Source organism: Phyllopteryx taeniolatus, chromosome 4 (genome assembly GCF_024500385.1).
Source record: "Phyllopteryx taeniolatus isolate TA_2022b chromosome 4, UOR_Ptae_1.2, whole genome shotgun sequence".
Classification (NCBI taxonomy): Eukaryota; Metazoa; Chordata; class Actinopteri; order Syngnathiformes; family Syngnathidae; genus Phyllopteryx; species Phyllopteryx taeniolatus.
Genome location: NC_084505.1, coordinates 8,666,497 through 8,693,210, shown reverse-complemented (window position 1 = coordinate 8,693,210; position 26,714 = coordinate 8,666,497). Strand labels below are relative to the sequence as shown.

At 41.2% G+C, this 26,714-nt stretch overlaps 1 protein-coding gene across 1 annotated transcript; it reads left to right on the top strand.

Moving 5' to 3' along the window:
• Positions 1–9,514: 9,514 nt before the first annotated feature.
• Positions 9,515–25,701, top strand: LOC133477499 (uncharacterized protein C4orf54 homolog). Its single transcript, XM_061772313.1, has 2 exons — positions 9,515–13,523; positions 23,210–25,701. The coding sequence occupies exon 1, from the start codon at positions 9,582–9,584 to the stop codon at positions 13,497–13,499; it is 3,918 nt and encodes a 1,305-aa protein (XP_061628297.1). The 5' UTR covers positions 9,515–9,581; the 3' UTR covers positions 13,500–13,523; positions 23,210–25,701.
• The last annotated feature ends 1,013 nt before the right edge of the window (positions 25,702–26,714 follow it).

Below are 26,714 nucleotides of genomic sequence, written 5' to 3'. Positions count from 1 at the left end.
AGTGGGCAAATGTTTGTACTCAAGGGCCACATTTGATTAAAAAATAAATAAACATATATATATATATATATATATATATATATATATATATATATATATATATATATATATATATAAATGTAAGATAGTTCATTTTAACAATAAAAATAATAATTTGCGCTCATCAATTAAGTGCCAATTATTTAATCAACCGAAAATGTTCATATTTATTTTACTATTTTTGTAGTTTATGTAAAATGGATTATTTTTTAAATCAAATCATTTTAATTATTTAATTTTTAATTAAACAGAATTTATTAAATCATTAAAGATTTAGAAACTAAACAAAAATGAATAACTATTTTAAATTTTTTTTATTTATTCATAAATGTTTGATTAAAATGGTCAAATATTTTTCTTCATTCTACAAATTCTACAAAAGTAAATCCAAATTGATACATCACTTATTAAAATAAATGCAATTACTAAATATTTTTAAGCCATTCTTATTTATTTTGGAGCCGTTTATATATTTGAGTTGTAATACAATTATCAAAATAACATTAGTCTTTTACCTTAAATGTATGTGTAAAATTGTTCATATATACATATATATATATATATATATATATATATATATATATATATATATACATATAGTAATCTTTTAATGAGAAAAGTATTTTTTCTGGAAAACAGAAACAGTTAAATTAAAGGGGAGTTTGAAGTTTAAAAATTATTATTTATTTTTTTTTCTGTTAAAGCTCTATGATATAACAGTAAAATATTGTTAAAATGATCTTTTGAAAAATCATCCCTCTGGCCCCATCTAATGCCTCTAATTTAATTTTAATTATTATTTTGAAACTGGGCGGCACGGTGGGCGACTGGTTAGAACGTCAGCCTCACAGTTCTGAGGAGCGGGGTTCAATCCCCGGTCCCGCCTGTGTGGAGTTTGCATGTTCTCCCCGTGCCTGCGTGGGTTTTCTCCGGGCACTCCGGTTTCCTCCCACATCCCAAAAACATGCATTAATTGGGGACTCTAAATTGCCCGTAGGTGTGAATGTGAGTGCGAATGTTGTTTGTTTGTATGTGCCCTGCGATTGGCTGGCAACCAGTTCAGGGTGTACCCCGCCTCCTGCCCGATGATAGCTGGGATAGGCTCCAGCACTCCCGCGACCCTAGTGAGGAGAAGCGGCTCAGAAAATGGATGGATGGATTTTGAAACTGTTCACGGCGGGACAAGAATAGCCAATCAGAGACTATAGAGACAGGAGGCATGACCAAATAGTTTATTAACAGTTTTTAAATGTTTATTTTATTTATTAAGGGAAAAAAAAAAAAAAACGAAGGTAATCAATCGTCCCTGTGTGGAAAAAAAAAAAAATGAAGGTTTTGGGGTGGCCAAGTCAAAGTCCAGACTTGAATCCGATTGAACTGCTGTGGCATGACAGAGATGTGAAAGACTATTTGCCAGTTTTTCCTTAATAAATAAATTCACCATTTTAAAAACTGCATTTTGTGTCTACTTGGGTATTCTTTGTCTTATATTTACATTTGTTTGATGATCTTAAAAAAAAAAAAAAAAAAAAGAGGGTGCAAATAGTTTTTCATGGCACTGCATAATGGTGGCGGACAGCTGCATATTGCTGGGCTTGGAAATGATCACTGGCGCTGACAGAAGAACAAACACTGTTCTCACCGGGTTGTCAAGTAAGTTGAACTTCTCTTTTATTTTTAATTGTACATTCCAAAAAAATTAAAAATAAAACCCACAACATTTCGTGTTTGGGCCATTTCTTTGGCCAGAGACGGGGGCGGGGGTGGGGGAGAAAGTGAGGCTACATTCAAATCTTGCTAGCAGTTTGAAACCTTGCATGCTGTACCTTTAATGCAACAAATATTACAGGCAGCATGGTGGGTGAGTGGTTAGCATGTCCACCTCACACTTGGCCTTGGGGGTTCGTATCCTTCTTGTATGGACCTTGCCTGTTCTCGCAATGCATGCATGTTTTTGTTCTGTGGATTACGGTTTTCTCACGTTCCCAAAAACATTATTCTTAGGTTAATTGAAGACTCTTACATTGTGCTAAGGTGTGAACTAAATTGGTGTGATTGTGAATGCGAATGGCTCTGCCAATTCAAGGTGGAATTAACACCTCTTTCCGGAAACACTGCGAAGGTAGCGGTCCTTAATAGGGTGTTGGGGGTTAGTAACACATGAATTGAAGGTATTTATAACAAAAAAAACAAGACAAAATGCTACTTTTTTTTGGGTGCCCACAGCACCCTCTTATGGGTCTAGAGAGGGCTCCTCTTGCCTCGTTGAAGTGGACATGGGAAAACCTACTTTTAATTCCTTCTCTATAATATTTTTGGGTTTCAGGAATGTGTGCCCACCCATCAAGTGTGACATTACGCAATTAAGTAACTGACTGTAAGTATTATTTTGAAGGCGATGATAAATCCCAGCAGGTCCTAACAAGGTGCCAAATGTGCTGAAGGACAAGAAGTTGATGAGGATGATGAAACTGAATCTTCATCGCCAAGCGGGAGCAACCGTACTTGTCGGCCATGGCTGGCATAATTCACGACAGCCCTGCATCAATCATTGCTGTTTTTAGCCTCTGCGTGCTAGGCTCAATACAATGTGGGCACGTGCAAGCCAAAACGAAATCTCTTGCTATATTGTTATTTCGTTGTGGAATATCTTTCAGTGAGACGTGGAAACTGACAGACGTGTTTGGCATCAGAGGCAAACGGCACCTGCTTCGTCGTATTATTTTTCTTTCACACTCACCCAGGGTTGACTGTCGCTTGTGACCCCTGACACCACAGATGTTACATTTTGCTCATGTCTCGAATGCCAGCACACTTTATGAAAGTGACCCTTTTACCCCGCAGCCGTGAAGAGGCAACATCGGCTACATTTACATGGACGTCGGTGACTGATCTTATTCTAAATGAGATTATATTTTGATTACAGTGTCTAAATCACTTGTTTTTCAGAGTACTCTGTTCATAATCCTTGAGGAGGAGGATGCAACCTAGAGAAGTTTGCTGTCAATGAATGTGTCACAGTAAGTGTTCAAGCTACTTGACGTCTTGTGTAAGAGCAGCAGAAAGAATCAAGTTGCGTCCAGAAACTAAAGAGTCTGTTAGAGGAGAAGATATGTATATCATAGCAGTTATGGTATGCATGTATTGAACTATATGGATAAATTACTCTCATGGTACCATTTTGAGTTCACATCTTTTTCTTCTCAGGCTTAATTATGCTCCTGTAATATTTGACCACTGAGCGCAAAATAGGAAGTATAAGTGACAAATAATGATATAATGATGAATTATAATAATTAACAATACAATACAAAACAATTACATTGGTGCGTCAAAAGAACACAATGGTTTGTCTAATTACAAGTTAAAGTGTCCTGGCATTTAGGATGACTCATCTCTGAGGTTTTGTCACTTTCTGTGAGCTCGTTGAGGGGACAGACAGCTGTGTGACGAACCCTTGTCGGCTCTGCACATCTGCCATGCTCGCTAATGTTAACACCGGGAGATTTGCGGCTTTGCTTTTCAGCCCGCTATTTTTACCCCAGGCACGTGTTGCCAATCGATTCCGGGCCTCGACCTTGTTCCAAATCAACATCTAATATTGCCAAAACACATCTCCGACGATGATGGATGGCACTCGTGATTGAACACCTGCTGTTTTAATGTATCCTTTCTAAGAAACTGATCTGCACACGCGTCTTCAGTTTAAATAGCTACCACTGTGGATGTTTCGCGGAGGTCACTTTAACCTGTACTTGCTCGCATATGGGCATGCATGGAGGAACCTTTAATAGCTCACACTGCATGTGCTCTACTTCCACATCGTTTCCAGTTAGACTACTAGACAGTTACAACTGCATTTTCTTGTTTTGCATCAGGAAGGGCGTTTGGTGTAAAAACAGCGCCAAACAAACCATATCATAATCCTATCCTCTCCTATTTCTCTCTCTCTGCTGTCCCTCTCCTCTGTCTGACAACATCAACCTAATCAAACGAGGCAGACGGCCAGCCCACACAGGTCTTGGATCCGTTTGCGATTCCCCATAGATGAAGTTGTTCCTCGCCTCCATCACCTCATGCTTGCTCGTGCAGGGTTCAGTTGGTCTCTTAATGTGTGAGGAGAGTGGTTCCTTACCTGTAAAGTGCCTTGAGATTTCTTCTGTTGTAAATTAGCACTGTATAAATAAAACTGAATGGAATTCAATTGAATTATAACATACAGTTGACGTAATTTGTTCCTGCATATTTAGTGATTGATCTGTATTGCGTTTATAAATTCAGATTTATTTACTGAATCCCTTAATGCACTATAACAGCTTTTAGGTATTTTCATGCAATTCAGAAAGGCTTTTATCCATGTTCAGCACAATGAATGTTTTAAACATGAAGTTTAACTTATTTAAAATTACGGTTTTAAGAGTATTCATGCAATTTAAAAGTTCTTGATTATAGGTAACCTAAGCAACTGATTTAATGCACTTTGAACCCATGTAAAAGCTAAACAATTGCAGTTTTAAACACGTTTATGCACTGCTAGAAATGTGCGTGTGGCTCCACCACATTAGTGACACAGGATAAGAGAAGACGGATTTGCAGGTGACAAAGGCTTCATAATGGTGACCTCTGCCCTTGATAATGTGCCTGTGACACAGAGCAACTGGTGGCTCTGCCCTGGCCTGCTGCATACCCACCAGTTAGGCTCCTCCATGGCTTGTCTAACTAGAGAATAGTGGTGCAAATAAGTAAGTGCGAGCAGTGTTGATGAACACACGTCCCTGCATCTTGGTTAAGGCCATGAGGTATACATTGCTCAGGCAAGTCCATACAAATCTTGTAACCTTATAGTTCATACTCAGTTCCTTCAACTGACCCGCCACCACCTGCTGTCTGGGGGATTGTCTTCATATACAGCATGCCATGCAGCTGCTTCAATAAGAGGTCATGGAGGCATTTTCCATTTTTCCCACGGATTAAATACACATTATAAATGATCTCAAATTATATATAACGACTAATTGCCCGTAGGTGTGAATGTGAGTGTGAATGGTTGTTTGTTTGTATGTGCCCTGCGATTGGTTGGCAACCAGTTCAGGGTGTACCGCGCCTCCTGCCCGATGATAGCTGGGATAGGCTCCAGCACGCCTGCGACCCTAGTGAGGAGAAGCGGCTCAGAAAATGGATGGATGGATGGATATATATAACGACTAATTGCCCGTAGGTGTGAATGTGAGTGCGGATGGTTGTTTGTTTGTATGTGCCCTGCGATTGGCTGGCAACCGGTTTAGGGTGTACCCTGCCTCCTGCCCGATGATAGCTGGGATAGGCTCCGTCACGCCCGCGACCCTAGTGAGGAGAAGCGGCTCAGAAAATGGATGGATGGATGGATATGTATAACGACTAATTGCCCGTAGGTACGAATGTGAGTGCAAATGGTTGTTTGTCTATGTGTGCCCTGTGATTGGCTGGCGATCAGTTCAGGGCGTACCCTGCCTCTCGCCCAAAGATAGCCGGGATAGGCTACAGCACGCCCGCGACCCTAGTGAGGATAAGCGGTACAGAAAATGGATGGACGTATATTACCATTGTGCAGGACACCAAATTCAACAATGCCAACAATACTATGCAATACCATGCAACTATTAACAAGGTTATACAAATTACTGTAAGTCATTGCATTATTTATGAAAGTCATTGGTCAGGTAATCTTGTTTTGCCAAGTGAAGTCTATTTTTACCTAATGATATTAGAAAGACAACAACATTTAGTTTTACAAAAAAAAAGTAACAAAGCAAGTAGATGTATTATCAATTCATTCACTTGAGATTCAAGTCAAAACGGTTAATGGGATGACATTGGTCCTCCTGTAAATATTAGAGGTGAACAAAGTGGACTAAAATAAATAAAGTTGCGTTATCATAAAGGAACACGTGTGTACAGCTCACAGGCACCGTTCTCTTTGCATTGCTATGAAAATGAGAAAGTTGAAGAATCTTGGACTATTACATTTGTTTCTGGTTGCTCAAATGCAGAGCGGACTAATCTTAGACTGTTTCGTCATACAATAGCTCTCATTGCCACCACTCTTACATTGACGTTTTAAAAATAAATCATACGAAGGTTCAATTCATCTTGGAAATATGAGACATCGACTGAAAGCAATACGTATGTCGCACTGATGAAAAAATGAAATAATGAAAGCATAGGAGGTGGGCAGACTTTCATTTGTTCATTCATCTTCCTTCCAATTAACCTATCATGCATGTTTGTGAGATGTGGGAGGAAACCGGAGTGCCCGGAGAAAACCTACGCAGGCACACGGAGAACATGCAAACTCCACACTGTTGAGGCCGGATTTGAACCCAGGTCCCCAGAACTGTGAGGCAGATGCGCTAACCAGTCGCCTACCGTACCACCTGCCAAGATACCGTTCAGAAAATTATATAAAAACCATGTAGTAATTTTTTTTAGTTGCAGGAAATCAATGGAAAATCCAGATCAAGCCGGCGGTGCTTGATAACATCGCTGTCCTCTGCACATCAGCGGCTACACCAAACAGTCTGGAGACACAAATTTGCATATTTTCAGACTGTCCACAACAACTGTTACGCTGTGGCAGTGTTTCCGTAAACAAACGTGTGCAACCAACATCTGCATTCGGCAAAGCAGGATGAAGCACTTCTTGGGAGGAGACTGGGACTAAGCACCAGTAGAAATACTAAATATCTAGTCATGGCTTTGCACAAATCGGTGGTGACTCGAATTAGGATTTGAGTGGGCGTGGAAAAGCGATCATTAAATAAGAATTTTTGGACTCGAATCAGAACGAATCTTAAAATATCATACTACTACTTTATTCTGACAAGAACTGAAACTGCTGCCACGGCACATTTACTTAAAACAAAAATACACAATATTTTGACTGACTGCCCATATTTTCTGCATATGTTCGCCGTTGTGTTCCGTTCTTATAGTCTTCCACGGAGACGATGATCTCCCTGGAAGGAGGCATCTGACAGCCGCGCCCAAGGAGCTGCACAGATATTCACAACCAAAGCACAATCAGTAGAAGAAAGTTGAGCAAGATCCAGCGAGGCAGATGACGAGAGCTAGCCTGCTAGCCAGCCAGCTAGCTAGAAAGGAGGCACAGGCGCAAAACCAACCCGTTTTCTACCTTTGACCACGGTACAGCGAGGGATCCTGGTTAAAGTAAGCCATTTTAAACTAAAAAGAAGAACTTTTCCAGAGGGAAAAGTGGCAGCCAAAACGCACCAGCGTACTCGGTTTCCGGTTCAATAGACAGTTTTCAAATAATCAAATGGCTGTTGGACTGTGACATGTCTTTATTTCAGAATTGTAAAAGGAGTAACGATTCGACTCTGAAGTAATTTGTTACTGTCGACACGAATAACGAATTAGGATTTAGATAGAAGGTGAGTCTGAGCCCCAATGTCTACAACGTTGGGGTGGCAAAAGTCATTTTGGTTCACTGGCCACATTCACCCCAATTTGATCTCAAGTGGGCCGGAGCAGTATATGCTTGGCCTTGTAAGCTATAAATAACAACAATTACATTTCTTTTTTTTGGACGTTTTTTGGATGCACATAATTACAACAGAATTTGGGAAAATATTCACATTTGATGATTTTTATCTTGTTGCAAATCTTGTTTCAAATCATCAATCTCACGTCAAAACATAAATTAGTGCAATTTCAACAATATTATAAAACAGTGTTTCCATTTACAGTTGCATCCTCCAGATCAGAGTAGATCTATAAACTGTATGTACCTTTTATTAAACTTATTTTGAAATCATTTTACATAAATTTCCACATCCATCTGGAAATCTTGAAAGGCTCAACTGACTCATCACACCATAAAAATTACAGTGGAAACTTTTCAGAATGAAAGTAGAGTTTCCCTGCCTGAAACAAAGAAATTGAGACAAAAATAAATGCATGAGCTATGTTTATTAAGGACATACATTTTCACGGTAAGTGCAAAATAGAAATGTAAATTATTATTATTTAATATTCACTAGCTTGCCATGAAAAGCTGAAAACACAAACAATTATAATAGGAAGTTAGCATTAGTCTGCACAAACAATTAGCCACGCCTCTCCAACTATTAGCATTAGGGATGTAACAATATTCACGAAATGACGATATCGCGAAATTAGAAGTGCCTCGATATTGTTGTGTTTTAAATTTAATTTTGGGACAGCTATACACAGCCACGCCGCTTAGCCTCTACTACAGCCAGACTACAGCGTTCCACTTCCACCTTAAAAGTATAAATACTAACCCTAACCCTAAAGAAGGATTATTTTGCCTTTAAGAGTCTTCTTGCGTTTATGACTTCACTTGAATTTTTGGACATAGGCAAATAAATCACTGTTAGGAGGCAGTATCCCATTTCTAATATTATAACAAAAAAAATATGACAACAAAGTAAATACTGTTAAATTATTGAACAGACAATTTCTCAATGGACAGTTTGCTATTGTGAAGATGCTGCATAGTATTGCTGTAGCAATAATAGTGTTTTGGAGGTACAGTATACAAATGTAAACATTGGATGAACCGGGAGAGAAGTGCACGGTAATATATGATTTGAAGCTGTCTTTTTCACAAAAACTTTTGGGAAAATGCACAGAAACTACTAAAACCTGTTGAAAGACACAATGAAATGCTTGCTATACCATAGTACTTTACTGTGCGATAATACACTAAAAGACTGATTTCACAATTCAATTCTAAATGCAGTATTTTACTGTGAAAATCATAAAATATTGTGAAAACCTGGTAACATTTTACAGTGTACTTTTTCCACTTCTGCATATTGTTGTTTTAAAAGTCTCCAAATGCTGAATGTTATTTTTAGGAGCTGTTCATCTCTTGAAGGTCCTGCATGTACAGTTTACAAAATCACATGCATCCATCCATCCATCCATTTTCTGAGCCGCTTCTCCTCACTAGGGTCGCGGGCGTGCTGGAGCCTATCCCAGCTGTCATCGGGCAGGAGGCGGGGTACACCCTGAACTGGTTGCCAGCCAATCGCAGGGCACATACGAACAAACAACCATTCGCACTCACAGTCATGCCTACGGGCAATTTAGAGTCTCCAATTAATGCATGTTTTTGGGATGAGGGAGGAAACCGGAGTACCCGGAGAAAACCCACGCAGGCACGGGGAGAACATGCAAACTCCACACAGGCGGGGCCAGGGATTGAACCCGGGTCCTCAGAACTGTGAGGCTGACGCTCTAACCAGTCGGCCACCGTGCCGCAAATCACATGCAACTAACGCCATTAAAAAAAAAAAAAAAAAAGCACATTTGAGGGTGAAGTTACGATATGATGGCGAGCCTCCCCACAAGTCCCACCCTCTCTACCCCATCCTCCCCTCCTCTTTCTCTCTTCCCTCCCTCCCTCCCTCCCTCCCTGCCTCCCTCCCTCCCTCCCTCCCTCGTGGCTGTCCGTGCCCACGTTCTGGCAGCCGGCAGAGTTTTCCGTCCCGTGTCGGGTCAACATCGCAGACCTCATGGAAGCAGCGGAGGAAACTCTCACTTACCGAGATGGCCCCGGACCTCACAGGATGCTGCTCCCAGAGGATAAGGTTAAGGACACCGAGGTACATTTTGAGACAAAAAGACAGTCCAACTATGTGGATTTGGACACGAGACCGGACGGCGCCAAGACTGTGAAAGTAACATTTACCGGCGAGGGGAGCCAGCTCTCTGTCAAAAGTGACGGTTCGAGGCAGGGGCTGCGCGGACCAGCCTCTGTGGATTCTGTGGACTCTGTAGACATGGGCGGCGTAGTTGACCTGAGTGGACCCACTGTGAAAACTCCAGCTGAACTTTCCTACGAGGAGGACTCCGGGGATGAGACGCGGCTCCAGGCAGAAATGGACCCGAGCGACTACAGCGAGGGGGACGAGCTCCAGTACACGGACATGTACCTGAACAGCCGAACCGAGTCGGACGACGGTGCCAGCACGGTTCTGTCCGAGCACAGTGGCACGGACACGCTAAAGGACGAGTCTCACTATATCACCACGCATGAAATCCAACTGACTGAACTTGATCACGACGTTGATTACGACCTGGGCCGCGGTGCCAGCTGGGACTTTGAGGATGACAACTTGGTGTACTCCTTTGTGGATTACGCCTCGTTTGAAAGCGACGACACCCGAACTGGGACTCTGATATTGGAGGGCAGGCGTCAGGTTGCCAAACTCGGTGTGAGCACCGAGCAGGATGACAGCGATTTTTGCGACTCGGAGAAACGCGCCAGCTCAGATGAAAGCTTGTGCAAAAACCACATCATCGGAGACAAAATCCACCTGTCGATCAAATCCTCCAAAGAGGAGCCTGTCGGCATTACGGACGTGGGTGCCGAGCGCTTTGGAGACAGGAGCCACTTCTCTTTCGTGAGAGCGGGACCTTTGGGAGATAACAGAGCCAAGTATTTTATCCCCGCTCCCGGCCGTCAGCACCTTGCAACCAAACTAAGACGGAAGGACATTAATGAATATTCCAGTGGCGCCTCCAGCTCCATCAGTGAGCTGGATGACGCCGATAAAGAGGTGCGTAATTTAACCGCCAGGTCATTCCGAAGCTTGGCGTGTCCTTACTTTGATACGATTAATTTAAGCACTTCAAGTGAGTCGTCCATGTCGGAATACGATCTAAACAAGTGGTCTGCTTACGTGGATTGGAATTATGGACACATCCCGCGGGGGGCAGAGCGAAGCGTCATTGCGCACAAGACCTCCAGCGCCACATTGGAAATGAATGAGACGGTTGAAAGTAGAAGAGACACACAGGGTAGTAAGAGACTAACTTTTCATCAGGAAGCATCTTTGTGCAAAGGTGCGGAGACAAAAGATCAGCGAGGGGTCACGTTGAATGTTCAGTGCAATTTAGACACACAAGCAGCCACCAGGCGACCCAAAAGTAGCAAGAGCAGGTCCGGGGAGGTGCATGGAGCAGTGTTGGCCAGGTCAGGCTGTGAAATGCAGTATCACCACACAGACAGCACAGGCAGCACACAAAAGAGGGCCATCTTTGCGTCGAGCCTGCTTAAAAATGTCATCTCCAAAAAGATGCAGTTTGAGCAGGAGCGCAAGATGGAGAGAGGTGAGATCTCAGACACATACCCCGCGCTCTCCCCTTGCTTTCTGGATGGGGGGAATGACAGGAGGGGCTTTCAAAGGCAGAATTCTGAATCGGGCTCAGGTTACACAAATTCTGGAGACGACCAGGCTTTCGAGGGCAGCAGGCCTAGTTCTTGTGAGCCCGCAGAAGAGCAGAGAAGCACCGATGCGATAGAGGATTCAGGCGAAAGGGAGCCTAAAGCGGGGCTCAGTCACAGTCAAAGCAGCGCGTTTAATTCCTGGAGGGATGATGAAGCAGTGAAGGAGGCTGAGCTCTCTGCAGCTGCAAAGAAAGCGAAGGAGGAATCAGACAGGAGCAACATGCTCACTAAACTTCTTTTCATGCCGAGCTGTCGGCGTTTCTCCAAAGAGAAGGAAAGCGCAGACTGTGAGACGATGCTCAAGACAGGAAACACACCTGCTAAAGAAGAAAGCGACAAAAGCGGGAAAACACCTGAGATCAAAATATGTCTGAGAAGTGTGAAGGAAAATAAAGGAGGGGCCCTGAATATTGCCAACCTGTTAACCCCTAAAATAAGCTCCCTCAACACATTTCGGGGAGCAGGTGATGCCAAATGCCATATTTTATCTGCTTCGGATAAGATCCCAAATTTTACCGTTCGAGACGTCAGAGACACCAAGTGCAAGTTTCAAACGCCAATCTACCGTGTCCGAGACGTGCGTAAACTGGTGAAAAGCTCGTATCGCTTTGTTTCTTTGCATAATAGCGACAGTAAAGGTGCACTTGAACCCGCCGAAAAGCTTGAAGAGAAAGCCAAAAAGGAGCCAGTGAAACAAGTGTCGCCTTCTCCCATTGTTATTAAATGCCACTCAGTGAAAACAAATAAATCACCAAAAGAAACAGAAGCTGATGTGCTGCCACAGTGTGCTACCAGCAAAGTGTCACCTGTCATACCAAAGCAACCTAATCCTGACCAGTCCGAAGCTGAAAAACTAGTAAAACAAAGGCAGGAGAAGTTTGCGAGCGAGGCAGCCGACAAGAGAGTCGAGCCCAGAATTCCCAAACAAGCTGCAATAGAAAAACTCAAAGCTGCTGTCAAAACAATGGAACAGCTTTATGTTTTTGACCGAAACGAATGGAAACGCAAAGCTCAGCCTCCGCAGCCAATCATGGGCAGCCATGTGCTGTCACTCATCGCCCATGAGGAGCAAGGAGCAGAAGAAGAAACAACAGCAGAGCCTGGAACGAGCGAAGAAGGCCCGGTGAACATTACACATGTTCGTCGCAATGACGAGTCAGCGCAACGCAAAACTTTCAGCAACAAAAGCGTCCTTCACCTCGGCAAAAGCAACAAGGCGCACGTCAGCATTAGCTCGGTTGCTAGCCCTGTACACCAAAGCTCGTCTTTACAGTCTATGAAAAGCTCCAAGACACCAGCCGCACCTCTCTCTGTGAAAATAGAACCTGCGAGACAAGAGCAGGTGGAACAGAGAAAGGTCCAAATCAGTCCCACTAATCCCAGCGTCACACAAAGTGACTCTGAGAACTATTTAACCATACCGGGCCTGGCGCACACCAATGAGATCAAAGTGGCCAACAAGGAGACAGCTTACACAGAGATGAAGCCAAGCATCAGCCAACAGGTTGACGTCAAGACACCCGAGCAGAAAAGATTATTCATGTCTGAGTGCCCAGCTTCATCTGTCTACCACCACCCTGTAGCCGGCCCGCAAACACAGCGAGTGTTGCGTTTCTCACCACCTTTTGCCACTCTGTCACCTCCACCTCCAGAGGCAGGCCTTCAAACACAGCGCAAAATGCTCCTCGACCCAACCACAGGACATTATTATCTAGTAGACACGCCAGTCCAGACCACCACAAAGCGGCTGTTTGACCCAGAGACAGGTCAGTACGTGGATGTGCCGCATTCACCCGTGGCGCCGATCGCACCAGTTACCCCCGTCCCCCTCACATTGCCACCCCTGGCCCTGAGCCCGGGGGCATTCGCACCCACCTACATGATTTACCCGGGATTCATCCCGTCGCCCACTCTGCAAGGTCAGGCCTTGCTGCCGCCGTCTCCCAGTCACTCTGAAGACAGAAGAGAAAAGCTGAAAAACACCACAACCGCAAAGCAGGAAGTGAACGCTCTGTCAGCAGAGAGCCCCTACTACAGCGCCACGGCCGAGGCCCCGCTGGGACACATGAAGCCACCTTCGGTCGTAGGAAGCTCAGACAGGAAGCCGATTATCAGCATCACAACGCAACAAGGTCCAAGAATTATCGCCCCCCCTTCCTTCGACGGAACAACAATGAGCTTTGTGGTGGAGCACAGATGACCAAAAAGACACCTCATTGCACATGTAAGTTGGCACATTCTCCAAATGTCCACATTGAACACTTGTTCATAGTTTTACCTGCAAAATGACAACCAAAGTAGCAGATCTTGAACCCTCAACCTTACTGAAATTAGCCCTTCAAAGTGAAGGAGAAGTCACATTCATTGCACAGTCCATTTTCTTATTTATTACTGCTAACCTCAAGATGCTGTCAACCCACTCGACTGCAGCCAAACTGTCTTGTACAACCCTAATTCCAATGAAGTTGGGACGTTGTGTTAAACATAAATAAAAATAGAATACATTGATTTCCAAACCATGTTCAACCTATATTTAATTGAATACAGTACAAAGAAAAGATATTCAATGTTCAAACTGATCAAATTTATTGTTTTTAGCAAATAATCATTAACTTGGAATTTTATGGCTGCAACACATTCCAAACAAGCTGTTCAGTTTGAACATTAAATATCTTGTCTTTGTAGTGTATTCAATTAAATATAGGTTGAACATGATTTGCAAATCATTGTTTTCTGTTTTGGCGGCACGGTGGAGGACTGGTTAGAGCGTCTGCCTCACAGTTCTGAGGACCGGGGTTCAAATCCCGACCCCGCCTGTGTGGAGTTTGCATGTTCTCCCCCGTGCCTGTGTGGGTTTTCTCCGGGCACTCCGGTTTCCTCCCACATCCCAAAAACATGCGTGGTAGGTTAATTGACGACTCTAAATTGCCCGTAGGTGTGAATGTGAGTCGTGACTGCTTGTTTGTTTGTATGTGCCCTGCGATTGGCTGGCGACCTGCCCGATGATAGCTGGGATAGGCTCCAGCACGCCCGTGACCCTAGTGAGGAGAAGCGGCTCGGAAAATGGATGGATGGATGTTTTCTGTTTTGATTTATGTTGAACACAACATCCCAACTTCATTGGAATTGGGGTTGTAGAATCTGTGGACCTGATCACTAAACCATCTCACTGATCCTGATGAGTTTCATGACATCATCTCAGTTGGACTGTTTCATGCAACTATCCTATTTTATGCTCACTTTCAAGCACAATCGAAGCTAGTGAATAAAAACTAACAGGGACACTTTGTAGGAAATACTTGAGCAGTGACAAGTTTGCGATGATGTAAATGTGTACAGGCTTTGATTGGCTTCACTGGACATGACGCTTTCTGCAGTAAAATGTGGATAGCGCTCGTTTTCTGAAGAGAAACATTTTCATCAAGTTTTCCACAGGAGTCGTTTGGTCTTGGCAGGGATAGAGAGCAACATCAAATGATGCCATGATAGGCAGTCTGCTGTGATGAAAAAGAGATCCATGTTGTCTGTCTGCCAACTTTTGCGCCTGAACTCTTCAAATGTATGTTTAGTAATGTATGATCATATTTCAGCATCATTTCATCCATTTTTAAAAAACGTTTATCATGTTCAGGGCTGCCAGGAGCTGAAACCTACGCCAGCTGACTTCGGGTGAAAGGCGGACTACACACTAGACAGGAGGGCAGTCAGTCTCAGGGCACATATAGAGACAGACAAGCATTTACACTCACATTCACACTGTCACTCAGCGGGAATAGAACACATGCGGCCACCACCAGTGGCTTCATATATTATCATTTCATTTTTCATTTCACTTCACTGCAAGGAGAGCCCAGGAGCAAAATCCTAACAAAAGCAAACACACTGTTCCGTATTATGGCTCTAAAAGACCAGTTTCTAGCCGAAGTCTTGTAACAACAATTGGGTACCAATAATAAATGAATCCCTCCATGCTTTTATCTGTTCAAAATGACGCTGAACATTTTCGCCAGTTTCTAAATCAAACAATTTGATTGTGTTAAAGTAACATATGGAAAGCACAAAGCAAAAAATACAAATGTTTATACCATGGGCAACACAGTGCAAGAGGACACCGTGTTAGCATGTTTGCCTCACAGTTCTGAGGTTCCGGGTACGAATTTCAGCTCCAGCCTTCAAGTGTAGCATTTGCACGTTATTATTATTATTATTATTATTATTATAACTACTGTAGAGGCATAGGGATTCACAAGAATACAGCTACAGTACGCACTGTATACAGCTGATGTAATCTTATAAATGGCTTGCTGTCCAGAATGTAAGATGTAAGAGGCCGGACCTGATTTAAATGTGCTGACGGAAACATAATAAGCTTGGATGTTGTTGATAAATATACAGTTTCATAAATAACTGAGATTCCCAATGGGATACATGATGGTTGTCTATAATCATGAAGTTCTGCCGTTTGAAGATCGTCATGTACCACATGCATACTAAGTTTTTAGTTCAGCTGTGGCATGTCAGCGTTAATAGACATGCAGTAGCTTCATGACGGGTAACGCGAGCCATAGGAACTCTCGCTGGGCTTGATGGGATTTTTCAACCACATCCTTCAAGTTCCTGATTTTCCGCATGACAGCACCGTCTGACTATTTCGACTTTCGTTTACATGCTTGATGTTGAGTGTTGGAAAATATCACAGGAAAGAAGAGATGTTCGCCTCCTGAATCAAACAGATTAATGACTTGAATGTACATACCCAACCAGGAATTCATACTTTCCTACATTGATAAACTCCTGCTAGGAGATTCGCCCAAATGAGCTCCAATCAGAAGCAATCAGTTTTGTTACATTTCATTCTTATCCAACGTGTACAATGTTTGGATGTGACATGGTGGTCAAGCAGTTAAGACATTTGTCTCACCCTTCCGAGGTTGTGTGTTTAAATCTGGGCTGTGGCTTCCCTGTGTGGAGCTGGCATGTTCTCCCCATGCTTTAGATTAGACTTTTTGTTTTAGCAAGGCAATGATGATCACATACAACAAGAATGTTGCTCAGAACAGGCCTCAATTTGATCATCTACATCAGTTGCACATGATTGAAATATGGTAAACTGATGTAATTTAATAATAGAAAAAGAATGAAATAATATATGTCAGTTTACCACATTTGAAACATGTGCAACCGATGTACATGTTCGAATTAAGTCAGTTTAAATGACTTTTTTTTCTTTCGAGCGGAGACCTCTGCCGAGTCTGACATTTTAATACAAGGAAAAACCAATCAAAGAACTTTGTATGTTTGTAGGTTTGTATGCTATTTCCTGGTTAATGGAGGATTATTAGTAGATGGTTCGCTCTTGGAGTGACCAGGTTGGATAAAATTAGAAATGAGCTCATCAGAGGGACAGCCAAGGTTCGATGTTTTGGAGACAAAGTTAGAGAGAGCAGACTTCAATGGTTTGGGCACGTCCAGAGGAGAAATAGTGAGTATATTGGTAGAAGGATTATGAGGATGGAGCTGCCAGGCAAGAGAGCTAGAGGAAGACCAAAGAGAAGGTTGATGGATGTCGTGAGGGAAGATGTGATGGCAGTTGGTGTTCGAGAGGAGGATGCAGGAGATAGGCTTACATGGAAAAGGATGACGCGCTGTGGCGACCCCTAACGGGACAAGCCGAAAGGAAAAGAAGAACAAGATTAGTAGATGGCAGGAGCCATTGTCATTCTATGGTGGTGGGCAAGTTCCATTGAATTCAATAAAATTTTATTTATATAGCGGCAGTGGCGACGTTAGGCCTATAGTATTTTAGCGTGGCTTCAACCCCCCTAAAATATTTTTAAGCCCCCCTAAATGATTTGGTTGTTTAAAAAAATATATATATTTTTTTAAACCCAAATATAAATTTAGTTTTTTTTTAACCCAAAATATTTTTGAATAAGCGGGGGGAAACCGCCAATAAGCCTTTTCGGGATTGCTTCTCCCCCCAAAAAGAAAACAAATACATATGATTATTTTTTTTAAAGGGGAAAAAAATAGGAAACAAATTTAAATAAATCCGTGGATAGATAAATCCGGGGATGACAAACTGCAAGTGTGCGGGGTCCACTCTAATTGACAAGCTACAAGCTACTTTGTAATAGCATGGGACTTTCTGCTGTTAGCTGGGGATCTGAGCTAACTAATTAGTTTTTACCAGCAGTGATGAGGAATGTAGGACTGTTGGCTGACTGTTTACATAAAGATTGAGGTTATAGAGTGAACTTTATGCATAAATTCACATCATGAATCAGGAGCTGACCTCATTCTCAATACTTGTCATCAGTGAATAATAATAATAATAATAATAATAATAATAGTAATCACTCCTCCACCCATATTGAACTGGAAATGTAAGTCTACAGAATTTCACAGAATAAAGCCATTTGTGATGCATTCCAGGAATCATATGGAACTCATTATGGACATGAAATATGAAACATTTCAGTCAAGGTGCATCCTAGAAGACTTCTTTGACTTGCAATTTTAAATAGGATCGTAATGATTAGAAAGCGGAGAGTCAAGAAATAAATACAAGCCAAATTAACCTGTGCCAGATATTTTCAAGACCACTTTATTATTACCTTTTTTTTAAATTTAAAAGTAATAGATTTTTTTATTTTAGTCAGATATGCATCCAAAGAATAATCTTAAGCGACTTCTGGGAGCAAACAGTTCTTGTGTTGTGAGCCAAAGTCATGTCATTAGTCTTTTTATTGATCAGTTATTAATTGTGTTTCAGTGTATCTTGAAGGGGAAGAATTCAGTCTTAAAATAATGCTAATTGAAAAAGACACACGTCAGCATCTGAGTCACAACAGAATCATAGACCGATTTACCACCCTTAAAAAAAGACAGCATTCATTGATGCTTCCACCCGCCAAGTATGGTAGCTGGTGATAAGAGCTCTTACGCCCCTGTATAGCGTCAAATCACAACAGAAGTTGTCTCAGAACGCGTCACACTAGGAGCAGGATGACGATGTCATAGTGATACATCCACCCATCCATTTTCCATACAGCTTATCCTCACTGGAGTTGCGGGCATGCTGGAACTGATTGCTACCCAATCGCAGGGCACATAGAGTATAAACAATCAATCATTCACACTCACATTCACACCTACGGACAATTTAGAGTCTTCAGTTAACCTACTATGCATGTTTGTGGAATGTGGGAGGAAACTGGAGTACCCGGAGAAAACCCACACAGAACATGCAAATTCCACAAAGGCAAGGCCGGATTTGAACCCGGATCCCCAGGTCTGTGAGACAGATGTGTTAACCAGTCGTCCACCGTACCACATAGGGATACATATGGTAAGAAAAACAGTGCTGCAGCTGCATGTTTATCAAGATTCAATTTTGTGTTCTTCTTGTCTTCTGCACAAAATCCTCTGCAAAGTTTGGTGGAAATTGATAGTGTAATTTTGGAGTAATCATGCTAAATGTGTCTCACTACTGGTTTAGAATGTCAAAATGAATGTTATTTTTAAAAAAAAAAGTGTCATTATATAAAAAAAAAACAAAGCCAGTACCGTATATTCTCCATAAATAAGGGTTGAGTCAGTCACACTTGCAATCTGTTCCAGTCTATTGTCAACCAAGGTGTCAGAATAAGAATTCAACTGTGTGAGCTGGTGAGATTCTTGTCAGTTGTGTGGCAGCCAGGGGCTCAGTGTGGGCTTTAGTAGTGGTGTGAAGTGGAACAACACTGTGTGTGTGTGAGTGAGTGTGTGTGTAGCGGGGCATGGCTGGGATAGTGAAGCAGGAGGAAAAGGTCAGGTCAATGTAAAGTATTTGTTGTGCTGATGCAGGGAGAGGACAGCTGCTGGGAGAGATCAGATGCTGCTGCTTGCTCTGCCGTTGAAGCGAGTCTGCCGGGCTGGGACGGGGTCAACTTTTTACAGCCTCCTCCCCCTCTGCCCAGTCCAAAACGGGCAGCCGGAGGTGGAGAGCAGTGTACTCGCTTTACTCTTACATAAACCACTTGAGCTGTGTTTTGAATCCCTGCAGATGATTGAAGTATACTGTACATTCAAATATGGCATTTGCCATTTATGGACGTGATTGTATGGCGAGTACCTCCATTTTCAGGGCCTCAAAAATGTTTGAACTTTTGATATAATTTCAAACCTAACAATACTTGGATGCAAATCTGAAGTGTGGATCCTGTGGACATCACGAAATTTAGAATTTCTCAGCTGGAGATTTTTTTTCCCCAGGCCTTCCAAATAGCCACTTTTACTTGCTGCTTGTGTGTGGGTCTTACTGTCTTCACTTTTGTCTTCAGTAAGTGAAAAGCATACTCTGTTGATTTTGGATCAGGCCACTGACTCTGCGATTGAAGAATACTTCATGTACTTGCCCTCAAAATGTGTTCTTTTGAGTTTTGCAGTAAGACAACGAATATGAGGAGAGCAGAATCATGTCCTTGGTGAATAACAATACGCAAAACAATCGACAAAAGGCAATTATATTCAGGAGAAGGCATATCAATGTTATCAATGTTAATGTCTACAGTTTTGACATGAGAGACAGAGAGTTCACACTATGGTGCACATGAAACATTTAAGACCAGGAAAGTCAGATTAAACAACTAAAAAAGCTTTGCATGTTCTTCCCTCGATCAGGGGTGGGCAAACCTTGATTGGATTTTTAAAACAGACAGATGGGTCAGATCATTTGAGGATGAGGTATAAACGGCCGGTAGAGCAGATCGTCGAGTGACCGAAAGTTAGCTGGTTCGAATCATGGCTCCAACTGTCTGCATGTCGAAGTGTCCTTGTGCAAGACACTGAACCCTAAAATGTCTTGCATGGCAGTCACCCGGTGGTGTCTGAATGTGTGTGTGAATGGGTGAATGTGAGGATTTGTAAAGCACTTTTGGGCACTGTGATAAATGCGCTATATTAGTGCAGTCCACTTAACATATATAAAAGACAAAAATGTTAAAATGTGTTTATAAAAACAAAAACATTTTTAGACAGAAAATAATCAAATAAATGTGCATGTTAAATGTTCATATAACATTTATTATTTCACTAATACTATTTTGTACAATAAACCAATTAACTTTATTGATTTTTTTAAATGAGATACATGAGTAAAAATAAGAAAAAAATTAAAGATGACTTGATTTCAGTAAAAGAAAGTCTAAATTAATGCAACAAATATTGAAGGACTCTTCATAATGTAAATAATTTCTGGGCCGGATGAAAGAATGGAACGTATGTGGCCATACTTTCCCCACCCAGCCCTAAAACATACTATGAAAGCAACTCAAGACTTTTTGACATCAAAGAAATGCAATATTCTTCCGGTCATTCCTCTGATCTTAAACCAATAGAGTATGGTCAAAACTGTGGTGAATTACCCTCTCCAGCCGGTGGTCTTCTACAATGCTTACAAAACGGCAGTGGTGAGGCTGTTGCCGAATAAGAAAATACTAAAAAAAATAGTTACCGACCTGTGATCCAACCTACCATTTTTGAGTAAAATACTAAAAAAAATAACCAATTAACCAATTGATCTGAAAAATTATCAGGTTTTAAGACAAACCCCAGTTCAAAGACAGACCTTTTAAAGATTTTAAATGGCATCAGGTACAATGCAGATTCCCCAAAACTCACTGTTTTGGTTCTACTGGATCTCAGCACCATCTTAGATACAGTACCGTAATTTCTCGTGTATAATGCGCACCCATGTATAATACGCACCCCCAACGTTGATCTCAAAATTCAGGAAAAACCTTCCACCTATGTGTAATGCATTTTTACAATCCATGCTTTTGCTTCTACCCGTATGATCAAAATATGAAGTATTATCTGTATTTTGTTAGTTGTTTTTCAAATAATTATTCTGTAGTTAAGCACTTTATTTGAACACTTAATACTTGCTTTTTTATTTACTTGCTCTTATTTTGAAATTACTTTTATTTAGTAAATGAGAAAACACACAGTTGTGCTCATATGTTTGATTGCCCAGGCAGAATTTGTAAGATGGGTACAATTCTTTAAGAAAAACATGAAGGGCCAGTCAAAACATTTAATTTTAGTTTGAGGGGATTCCAATTAAACTGTCAAGCATTTCAGAAAAGCATTATCATTAAACAAAACAGAACCATAAAGAAATTAATGATGGTTGTTGTTCAGTCATCAGATGTATTTAAAAAAAACAATATTTCAAATATTTTGCCAAGGTATATAAACTTATTAGCACAACTGTACATATATGCAGTCATACATATCATATTGGAAGTGTAGACTACACCTTTTTCATAACCTCTAGGTGGCAGTGGCATATTACAATGAAAGTGTACACCTGTCTCATAACCTCTAGGTGGCGGTTGCATCTTGGAATGAAAGTGTACACCTTTCTCATAACCTCTAGGTGGCGGTGGCATATTGGATTGAAAGTGTACAGCTTTCTCATAACCTCTAGATGGTGGCATACATTTATAAAATGTGAAAGTTTGTTCCATTTTCCCCTATACAATTTTTTTGTGAAAAAAATGCACATTATACACGAGAAATTGTGCTAGCTCATAACATTTTATTAAACAGACTCCTAAACCTGGTCAGCCTGTCTGGTACTGTTTTTAACTGGTTCAGCTCTTATCTCACAGTTTGAAGTTTCTTTGTAGGTATGGATGCGTGTTCTTTTAGGACACATGAAATAGACCGTGGGGTGCCTCAAGGGTCAATTATCGGTCCAATTCTTTTTAATCTATGCATGCTTCCCCTTGGGGACGTCATTAGTTGACACGGCATCAGCTTCCACAATTACGGAGATGACACACAGCTGTGCATCGCCGTGTCGCCTGATGACAAAGGGCCAAATGATACCCTTTTTAACTGTATTTTAGATATTAAGATTTTCCTACAGATAAACCAGGACAATAGGTTTTAGTTATCGCTCTCGGCCCTGAAGAGAGAGAAGCTCTTATGAAAACTAAAAGATTTTATACCATCACAATGTGTTAAGAATCTGGGTGTAATTTTTGACTCTGAGCAATGTAATGAAGATAGATTTGTATCATCTTAAAAATATAGCCAGAGTCCACCCGTTTCTCTCAGGCGAACACGGAGGAGCTGATGTATGCTTTTATCTCCTGTCATTCTAGACTAGCGCAATGCCCTGCTCTCTGGTCTTCCCAAAAAGAACATCTCCACTGTACAAATACTTCAGATCTCAGCTGCTCGTGTGCTGACAAAGAGTAGAGGGCGTGAGCACATTACACTGGTTTTAAGATCACTGCATTGGCTCCCCATGTGTTTCAGGATCAATTTTAAGGTTCTTTTACTAGTTTTTAAATGTCTGAACAGTTTTGGTCCATCATATCTACCTGATATGCTCTTATAATGTCATCCCTTACGGGTCTTGAGGTCCTCTGGCACCGGCCTTTTAGCTATTCCCAAAACTAGAACAAAATCTACAGAGAGTCAGCATTCAGCCATTACGGCCCGCGCCGACTCATTTGCTTATTAATGAATCCCTTTATTTATTTATTTTTATTATATTTATTTTATCTATTCATTTATTTGTTATTATATTGTCTTTCCATTACTCTATACTATTAGTCAACAGGTGCTGTACTTGTGTGTGTGCGCGTGCGGGTGTGTGTGTTCATATGGCTGCGTTTGCATTTAGATGTGGGGATGGGAATGGGGGGGCAGGGAGCTGTATGTTTCCTGTTTCCTATGTTTTCTTGTTTCCTTAATTGTCTGCTTTTATCTCCGTGAAGCACTTTGAGTTGCATTTTTTTTAATGAAAAGTGATCGGATTGATTGATTGTTTGACTGAATGATTGACTTCAATCATGTATGACTTTCTGAAATCCTAGTTACTAAACCCAGTTTCTTACTTTTCATTTGTAGACGTCCACATAGAGAAATCTGCCTTCAATCAACCCCAGCCAGCATTTTGTTCTTCAAGACACCCTCTAACCAAAGTCAATTGGAGTTTTATTATCTATGCATGGCAGCATTTTGCAAGGTAAAAAAAAAAACACAATGTATGTTGCGTTACCAATCTGCTACAATTTAGGTAAAAAGTCACTTGCTCACCAGAAATAAAGAAAAGGAAGTAAAACATACAGTATTAAGGACAGGGACCATTTGTCTGAAGTGAAGTCAGCTATATGTGAATTTAGATATTATTTTTATATATAGATTGTGTCATGACATTGGGGTGTTGTTCAGTACTATCTGGTCACGTTGACAATAGCCAACTGTTTACAAGTTGAAAGCTCATGTTCCACTCGAAGTACATGCATTCTCTGCGTCATGACTGCCAGGATGCTGTTTCCACCTGCACTACTGTAGCAATGGATGAAATGTGTGAAATGGGTGAGGTGTGTTTTATAAGAGAATAAAGCTTGCACCTTAAATGACACTACGAGAACAAAACACACTAAGTGTGTCGAACCGACGAAGTGGAGCCGGGACTCCTTTTAGATTTTTAGTGGATAATTTGCTCTATTTGTGTTTATTTTATGTTTACACTTTTGAATGTAATGAGGTCGGAGTCCGTGTATCTGCTGCATGCATGTATATGTGTGTGTAGGGGACGGGGGGCGGGGGGGGGGGTTGCTACACATGCAAGGTGTATCAGCATTCTGCAAGCATACAAAGAGGAGTCATCTTACTTCACAGTGAACAGGCAAGTGTCCTCACGAGACTTTTGTAGGAAACTCGACAATATGACGACTCAATTTTCGGTGATTAACCGTCAATTGAGCATCAGTAAACCGGGGCCTATCTCGGCGGACTTCGGGCGCGAGAGGCGAGGTAGACCCTGCGCTGGTCGCCAGCCAATCGTAGGTCACATACAGTATAGACAAGCAACCATTCACGCTCACAGTCATACCTGTGGAGAAGTTAGAGTTTTCAATGAACCTAACGTGCATGTTATTAGAATGTGGGAGGAAGCCAGAGCACCCGGAGAAAAACCCACGCAAACACCCTTAGAAAATGTTCTCATTTGGACCATGAACTAGTTGAGCCTAAATCAACAACGCCTTTGCTATTTTTAGCCAAGTAATGCACTCCGTTTGTCCATGACTTCAAGACACGATCAATCAACCCTCACTTCCCCACAATCGGCGGAACTCTTTCGAAACAATGAATCAATTAATATGCCCATTCCTGCTGGACACCCCAACTATAGTTTGTGTGACTCTTTACAATGGATTACATTTTTTGTACAAAATCCTACAAAAGTCTTGTGAGGACAGGCCTGTTCGTGTTCTTTTACACTGAACACTACGATCATCAACTTGTGAAAACAATCCTTAACACGCCTCCAATGTGCATTAACTTAACAGCATTCGCAGACCACATCCAAGATTAATTCATTCATAGACATTTTTCTCTAATATTACACTATGAATATGTATCGAGCCATTACAGATTATTCACACCAGCCCCTATCCCATGTAAGAATCATCCAGACTGTTGTTTTAGCAGGTTTCCAACCTAATGTATTAAAGGTAATTGGATCTGCTGGTCAGTCTATTTGCCTTTGTTGTGTAGAATGCACAACTTTATTTAAATTGCCCTATATACGAGCTTGTATGAGTGTGTAGTAATTTGTAAGGAATTTTGGGAGAATGGATAGTTTGCTCTTTACTGCAACTTAACTGGATGCATTCGGAAGTGCAATGGTGCACAAAAAGTGTCTAATGTTTATCCCAATCAATCAGTGGAATCCTGTAATTTGTGAACTAGTGCAAATAAATTGTATTGGTAACTATATTGCCTTTAGATAAAACCTCTGAAAGGTATATGTGGCAGAAAATTAATGCATATCCCTAACCTTTAGCTCTGTATGCTTTACTGCCAAGTTGTGAAAATGTGGCTCAAATGTTTCTTATTGAATTATTTATTGTAAAACATTGATTATATGCATTTAATTGACCCTGATGAAAATGATTCTCTGTTCAACCTGTTGTATTTATAATATGCACATAAAGGCCATACATGTGCTGTTTTAGTCTGTTATATAATTTGTATCAATGAATAATAATGTACTTAATGCACTTGGATTGTCTCTGTTCAACATTGACAGTGATGAATGACTGTATACTTAGAGATAGCAGGCACTTTTTTTGATTATTGTATCCCAAAATGTCAAAGTAACATAAATAAAATATTCTTAAAAGTTAAACAAAGCAGTTTACTATAAGGATTAATATTAAGTTCAAAACAAAAGGCTATCTGGATGCTAGCTTGCAAACAAAGTGGGTTTTTGAACGTCTTGATGGTTTGAAAAAGGTGAAAAGAGGATCTGCTGTATTGTAGTGACATCATAATGCGATGGCGTTGTTCCGGTGCACAGTGTGATCTGTGTGGCATGTGGAGAAAAACAAGGCAGGAAGTTGGAATGACAGCAGAGAGACATTTTGAAAGGAGAAGTAAGTGCTGTATACACCCATGCTTGACTGTGAATATGAATGAGTGTAATGTGGACTGACAAGCCTCCATACCTCTGGAATAAATTCAAAATGCAAGCTACTGAAGATGTTTGCATTATTTGAATGGGTTTTATCTATGTTTGACATTTAGCTTCAGCCCACAGAAAAGGTGAGCTATCAAATACTCTTTACAGCAGCAAAACACCGAAAATGGACCAAAACATACTAGTGTTACATTGATTTTGCAAACAAGTACAGAATGGTTACAATAAATTGTTTTAAAAATAAACAATAAAAAAGAAAAAAGAAAATGATATAAAGAAATATATATTTTAATAAAATTTGTTGAAAAATAAATACATTGTTGCTACATTCTAGATATGAATAATTAGGGGAAACAAAAATGCAAGCAAATGCATCACATGATAAGAAAGGGACATGGAGTAATTATCATATCATCCTTATATTAGTTTTTTTTAAATAATACAAATTACACAAAGTCTATGGTGTCCTTGGTTCATCATGTGTTTACATGACTGAAAGTTTGAAAGAATGAAAAAATAATAATAATAATTAGCATAGTGTATTTTAAAAGGAATCATACAGCTTTCTGGCGGCAGAAGAAGAGCACATGTGCTGTCTTGCCAGCATGCAAATTTAGCTTTGTGGTGACACTGAAACATCACCCAGCCGAGGCTTAAGTTGAACCTGAGCATTTGCTGCTGTGTTTACTTGGTCGCCATGGCTGCAACGAGACTGGCAGACACCGCTTTGCCCCCAGCTGCTCTCGGTGCTTTTGAAAGAATCTGCATCAAGGCCCAGTTGTTGCTTTTGGATGCCAACTGGAGATCTAATGTCGCGCCCTGTTATACGAAAAAAGGTATTTCCTCACCTGGATCAACTAGTGGGTGTCACAGCCAGGCAAATACTGTACAATCTTTGCATTTCTTTAACATACTACAAAAACT

What these genes read in the sequence shown, in the direction of transcription:
- LOC133477499 (XM_061772313.1), top strand. Translation starts at nt 9,582, where the DNA reads ATGGAAGCAGCGGAGGAAACTCTCACTTACCGAGATGGCCCCGGACCT.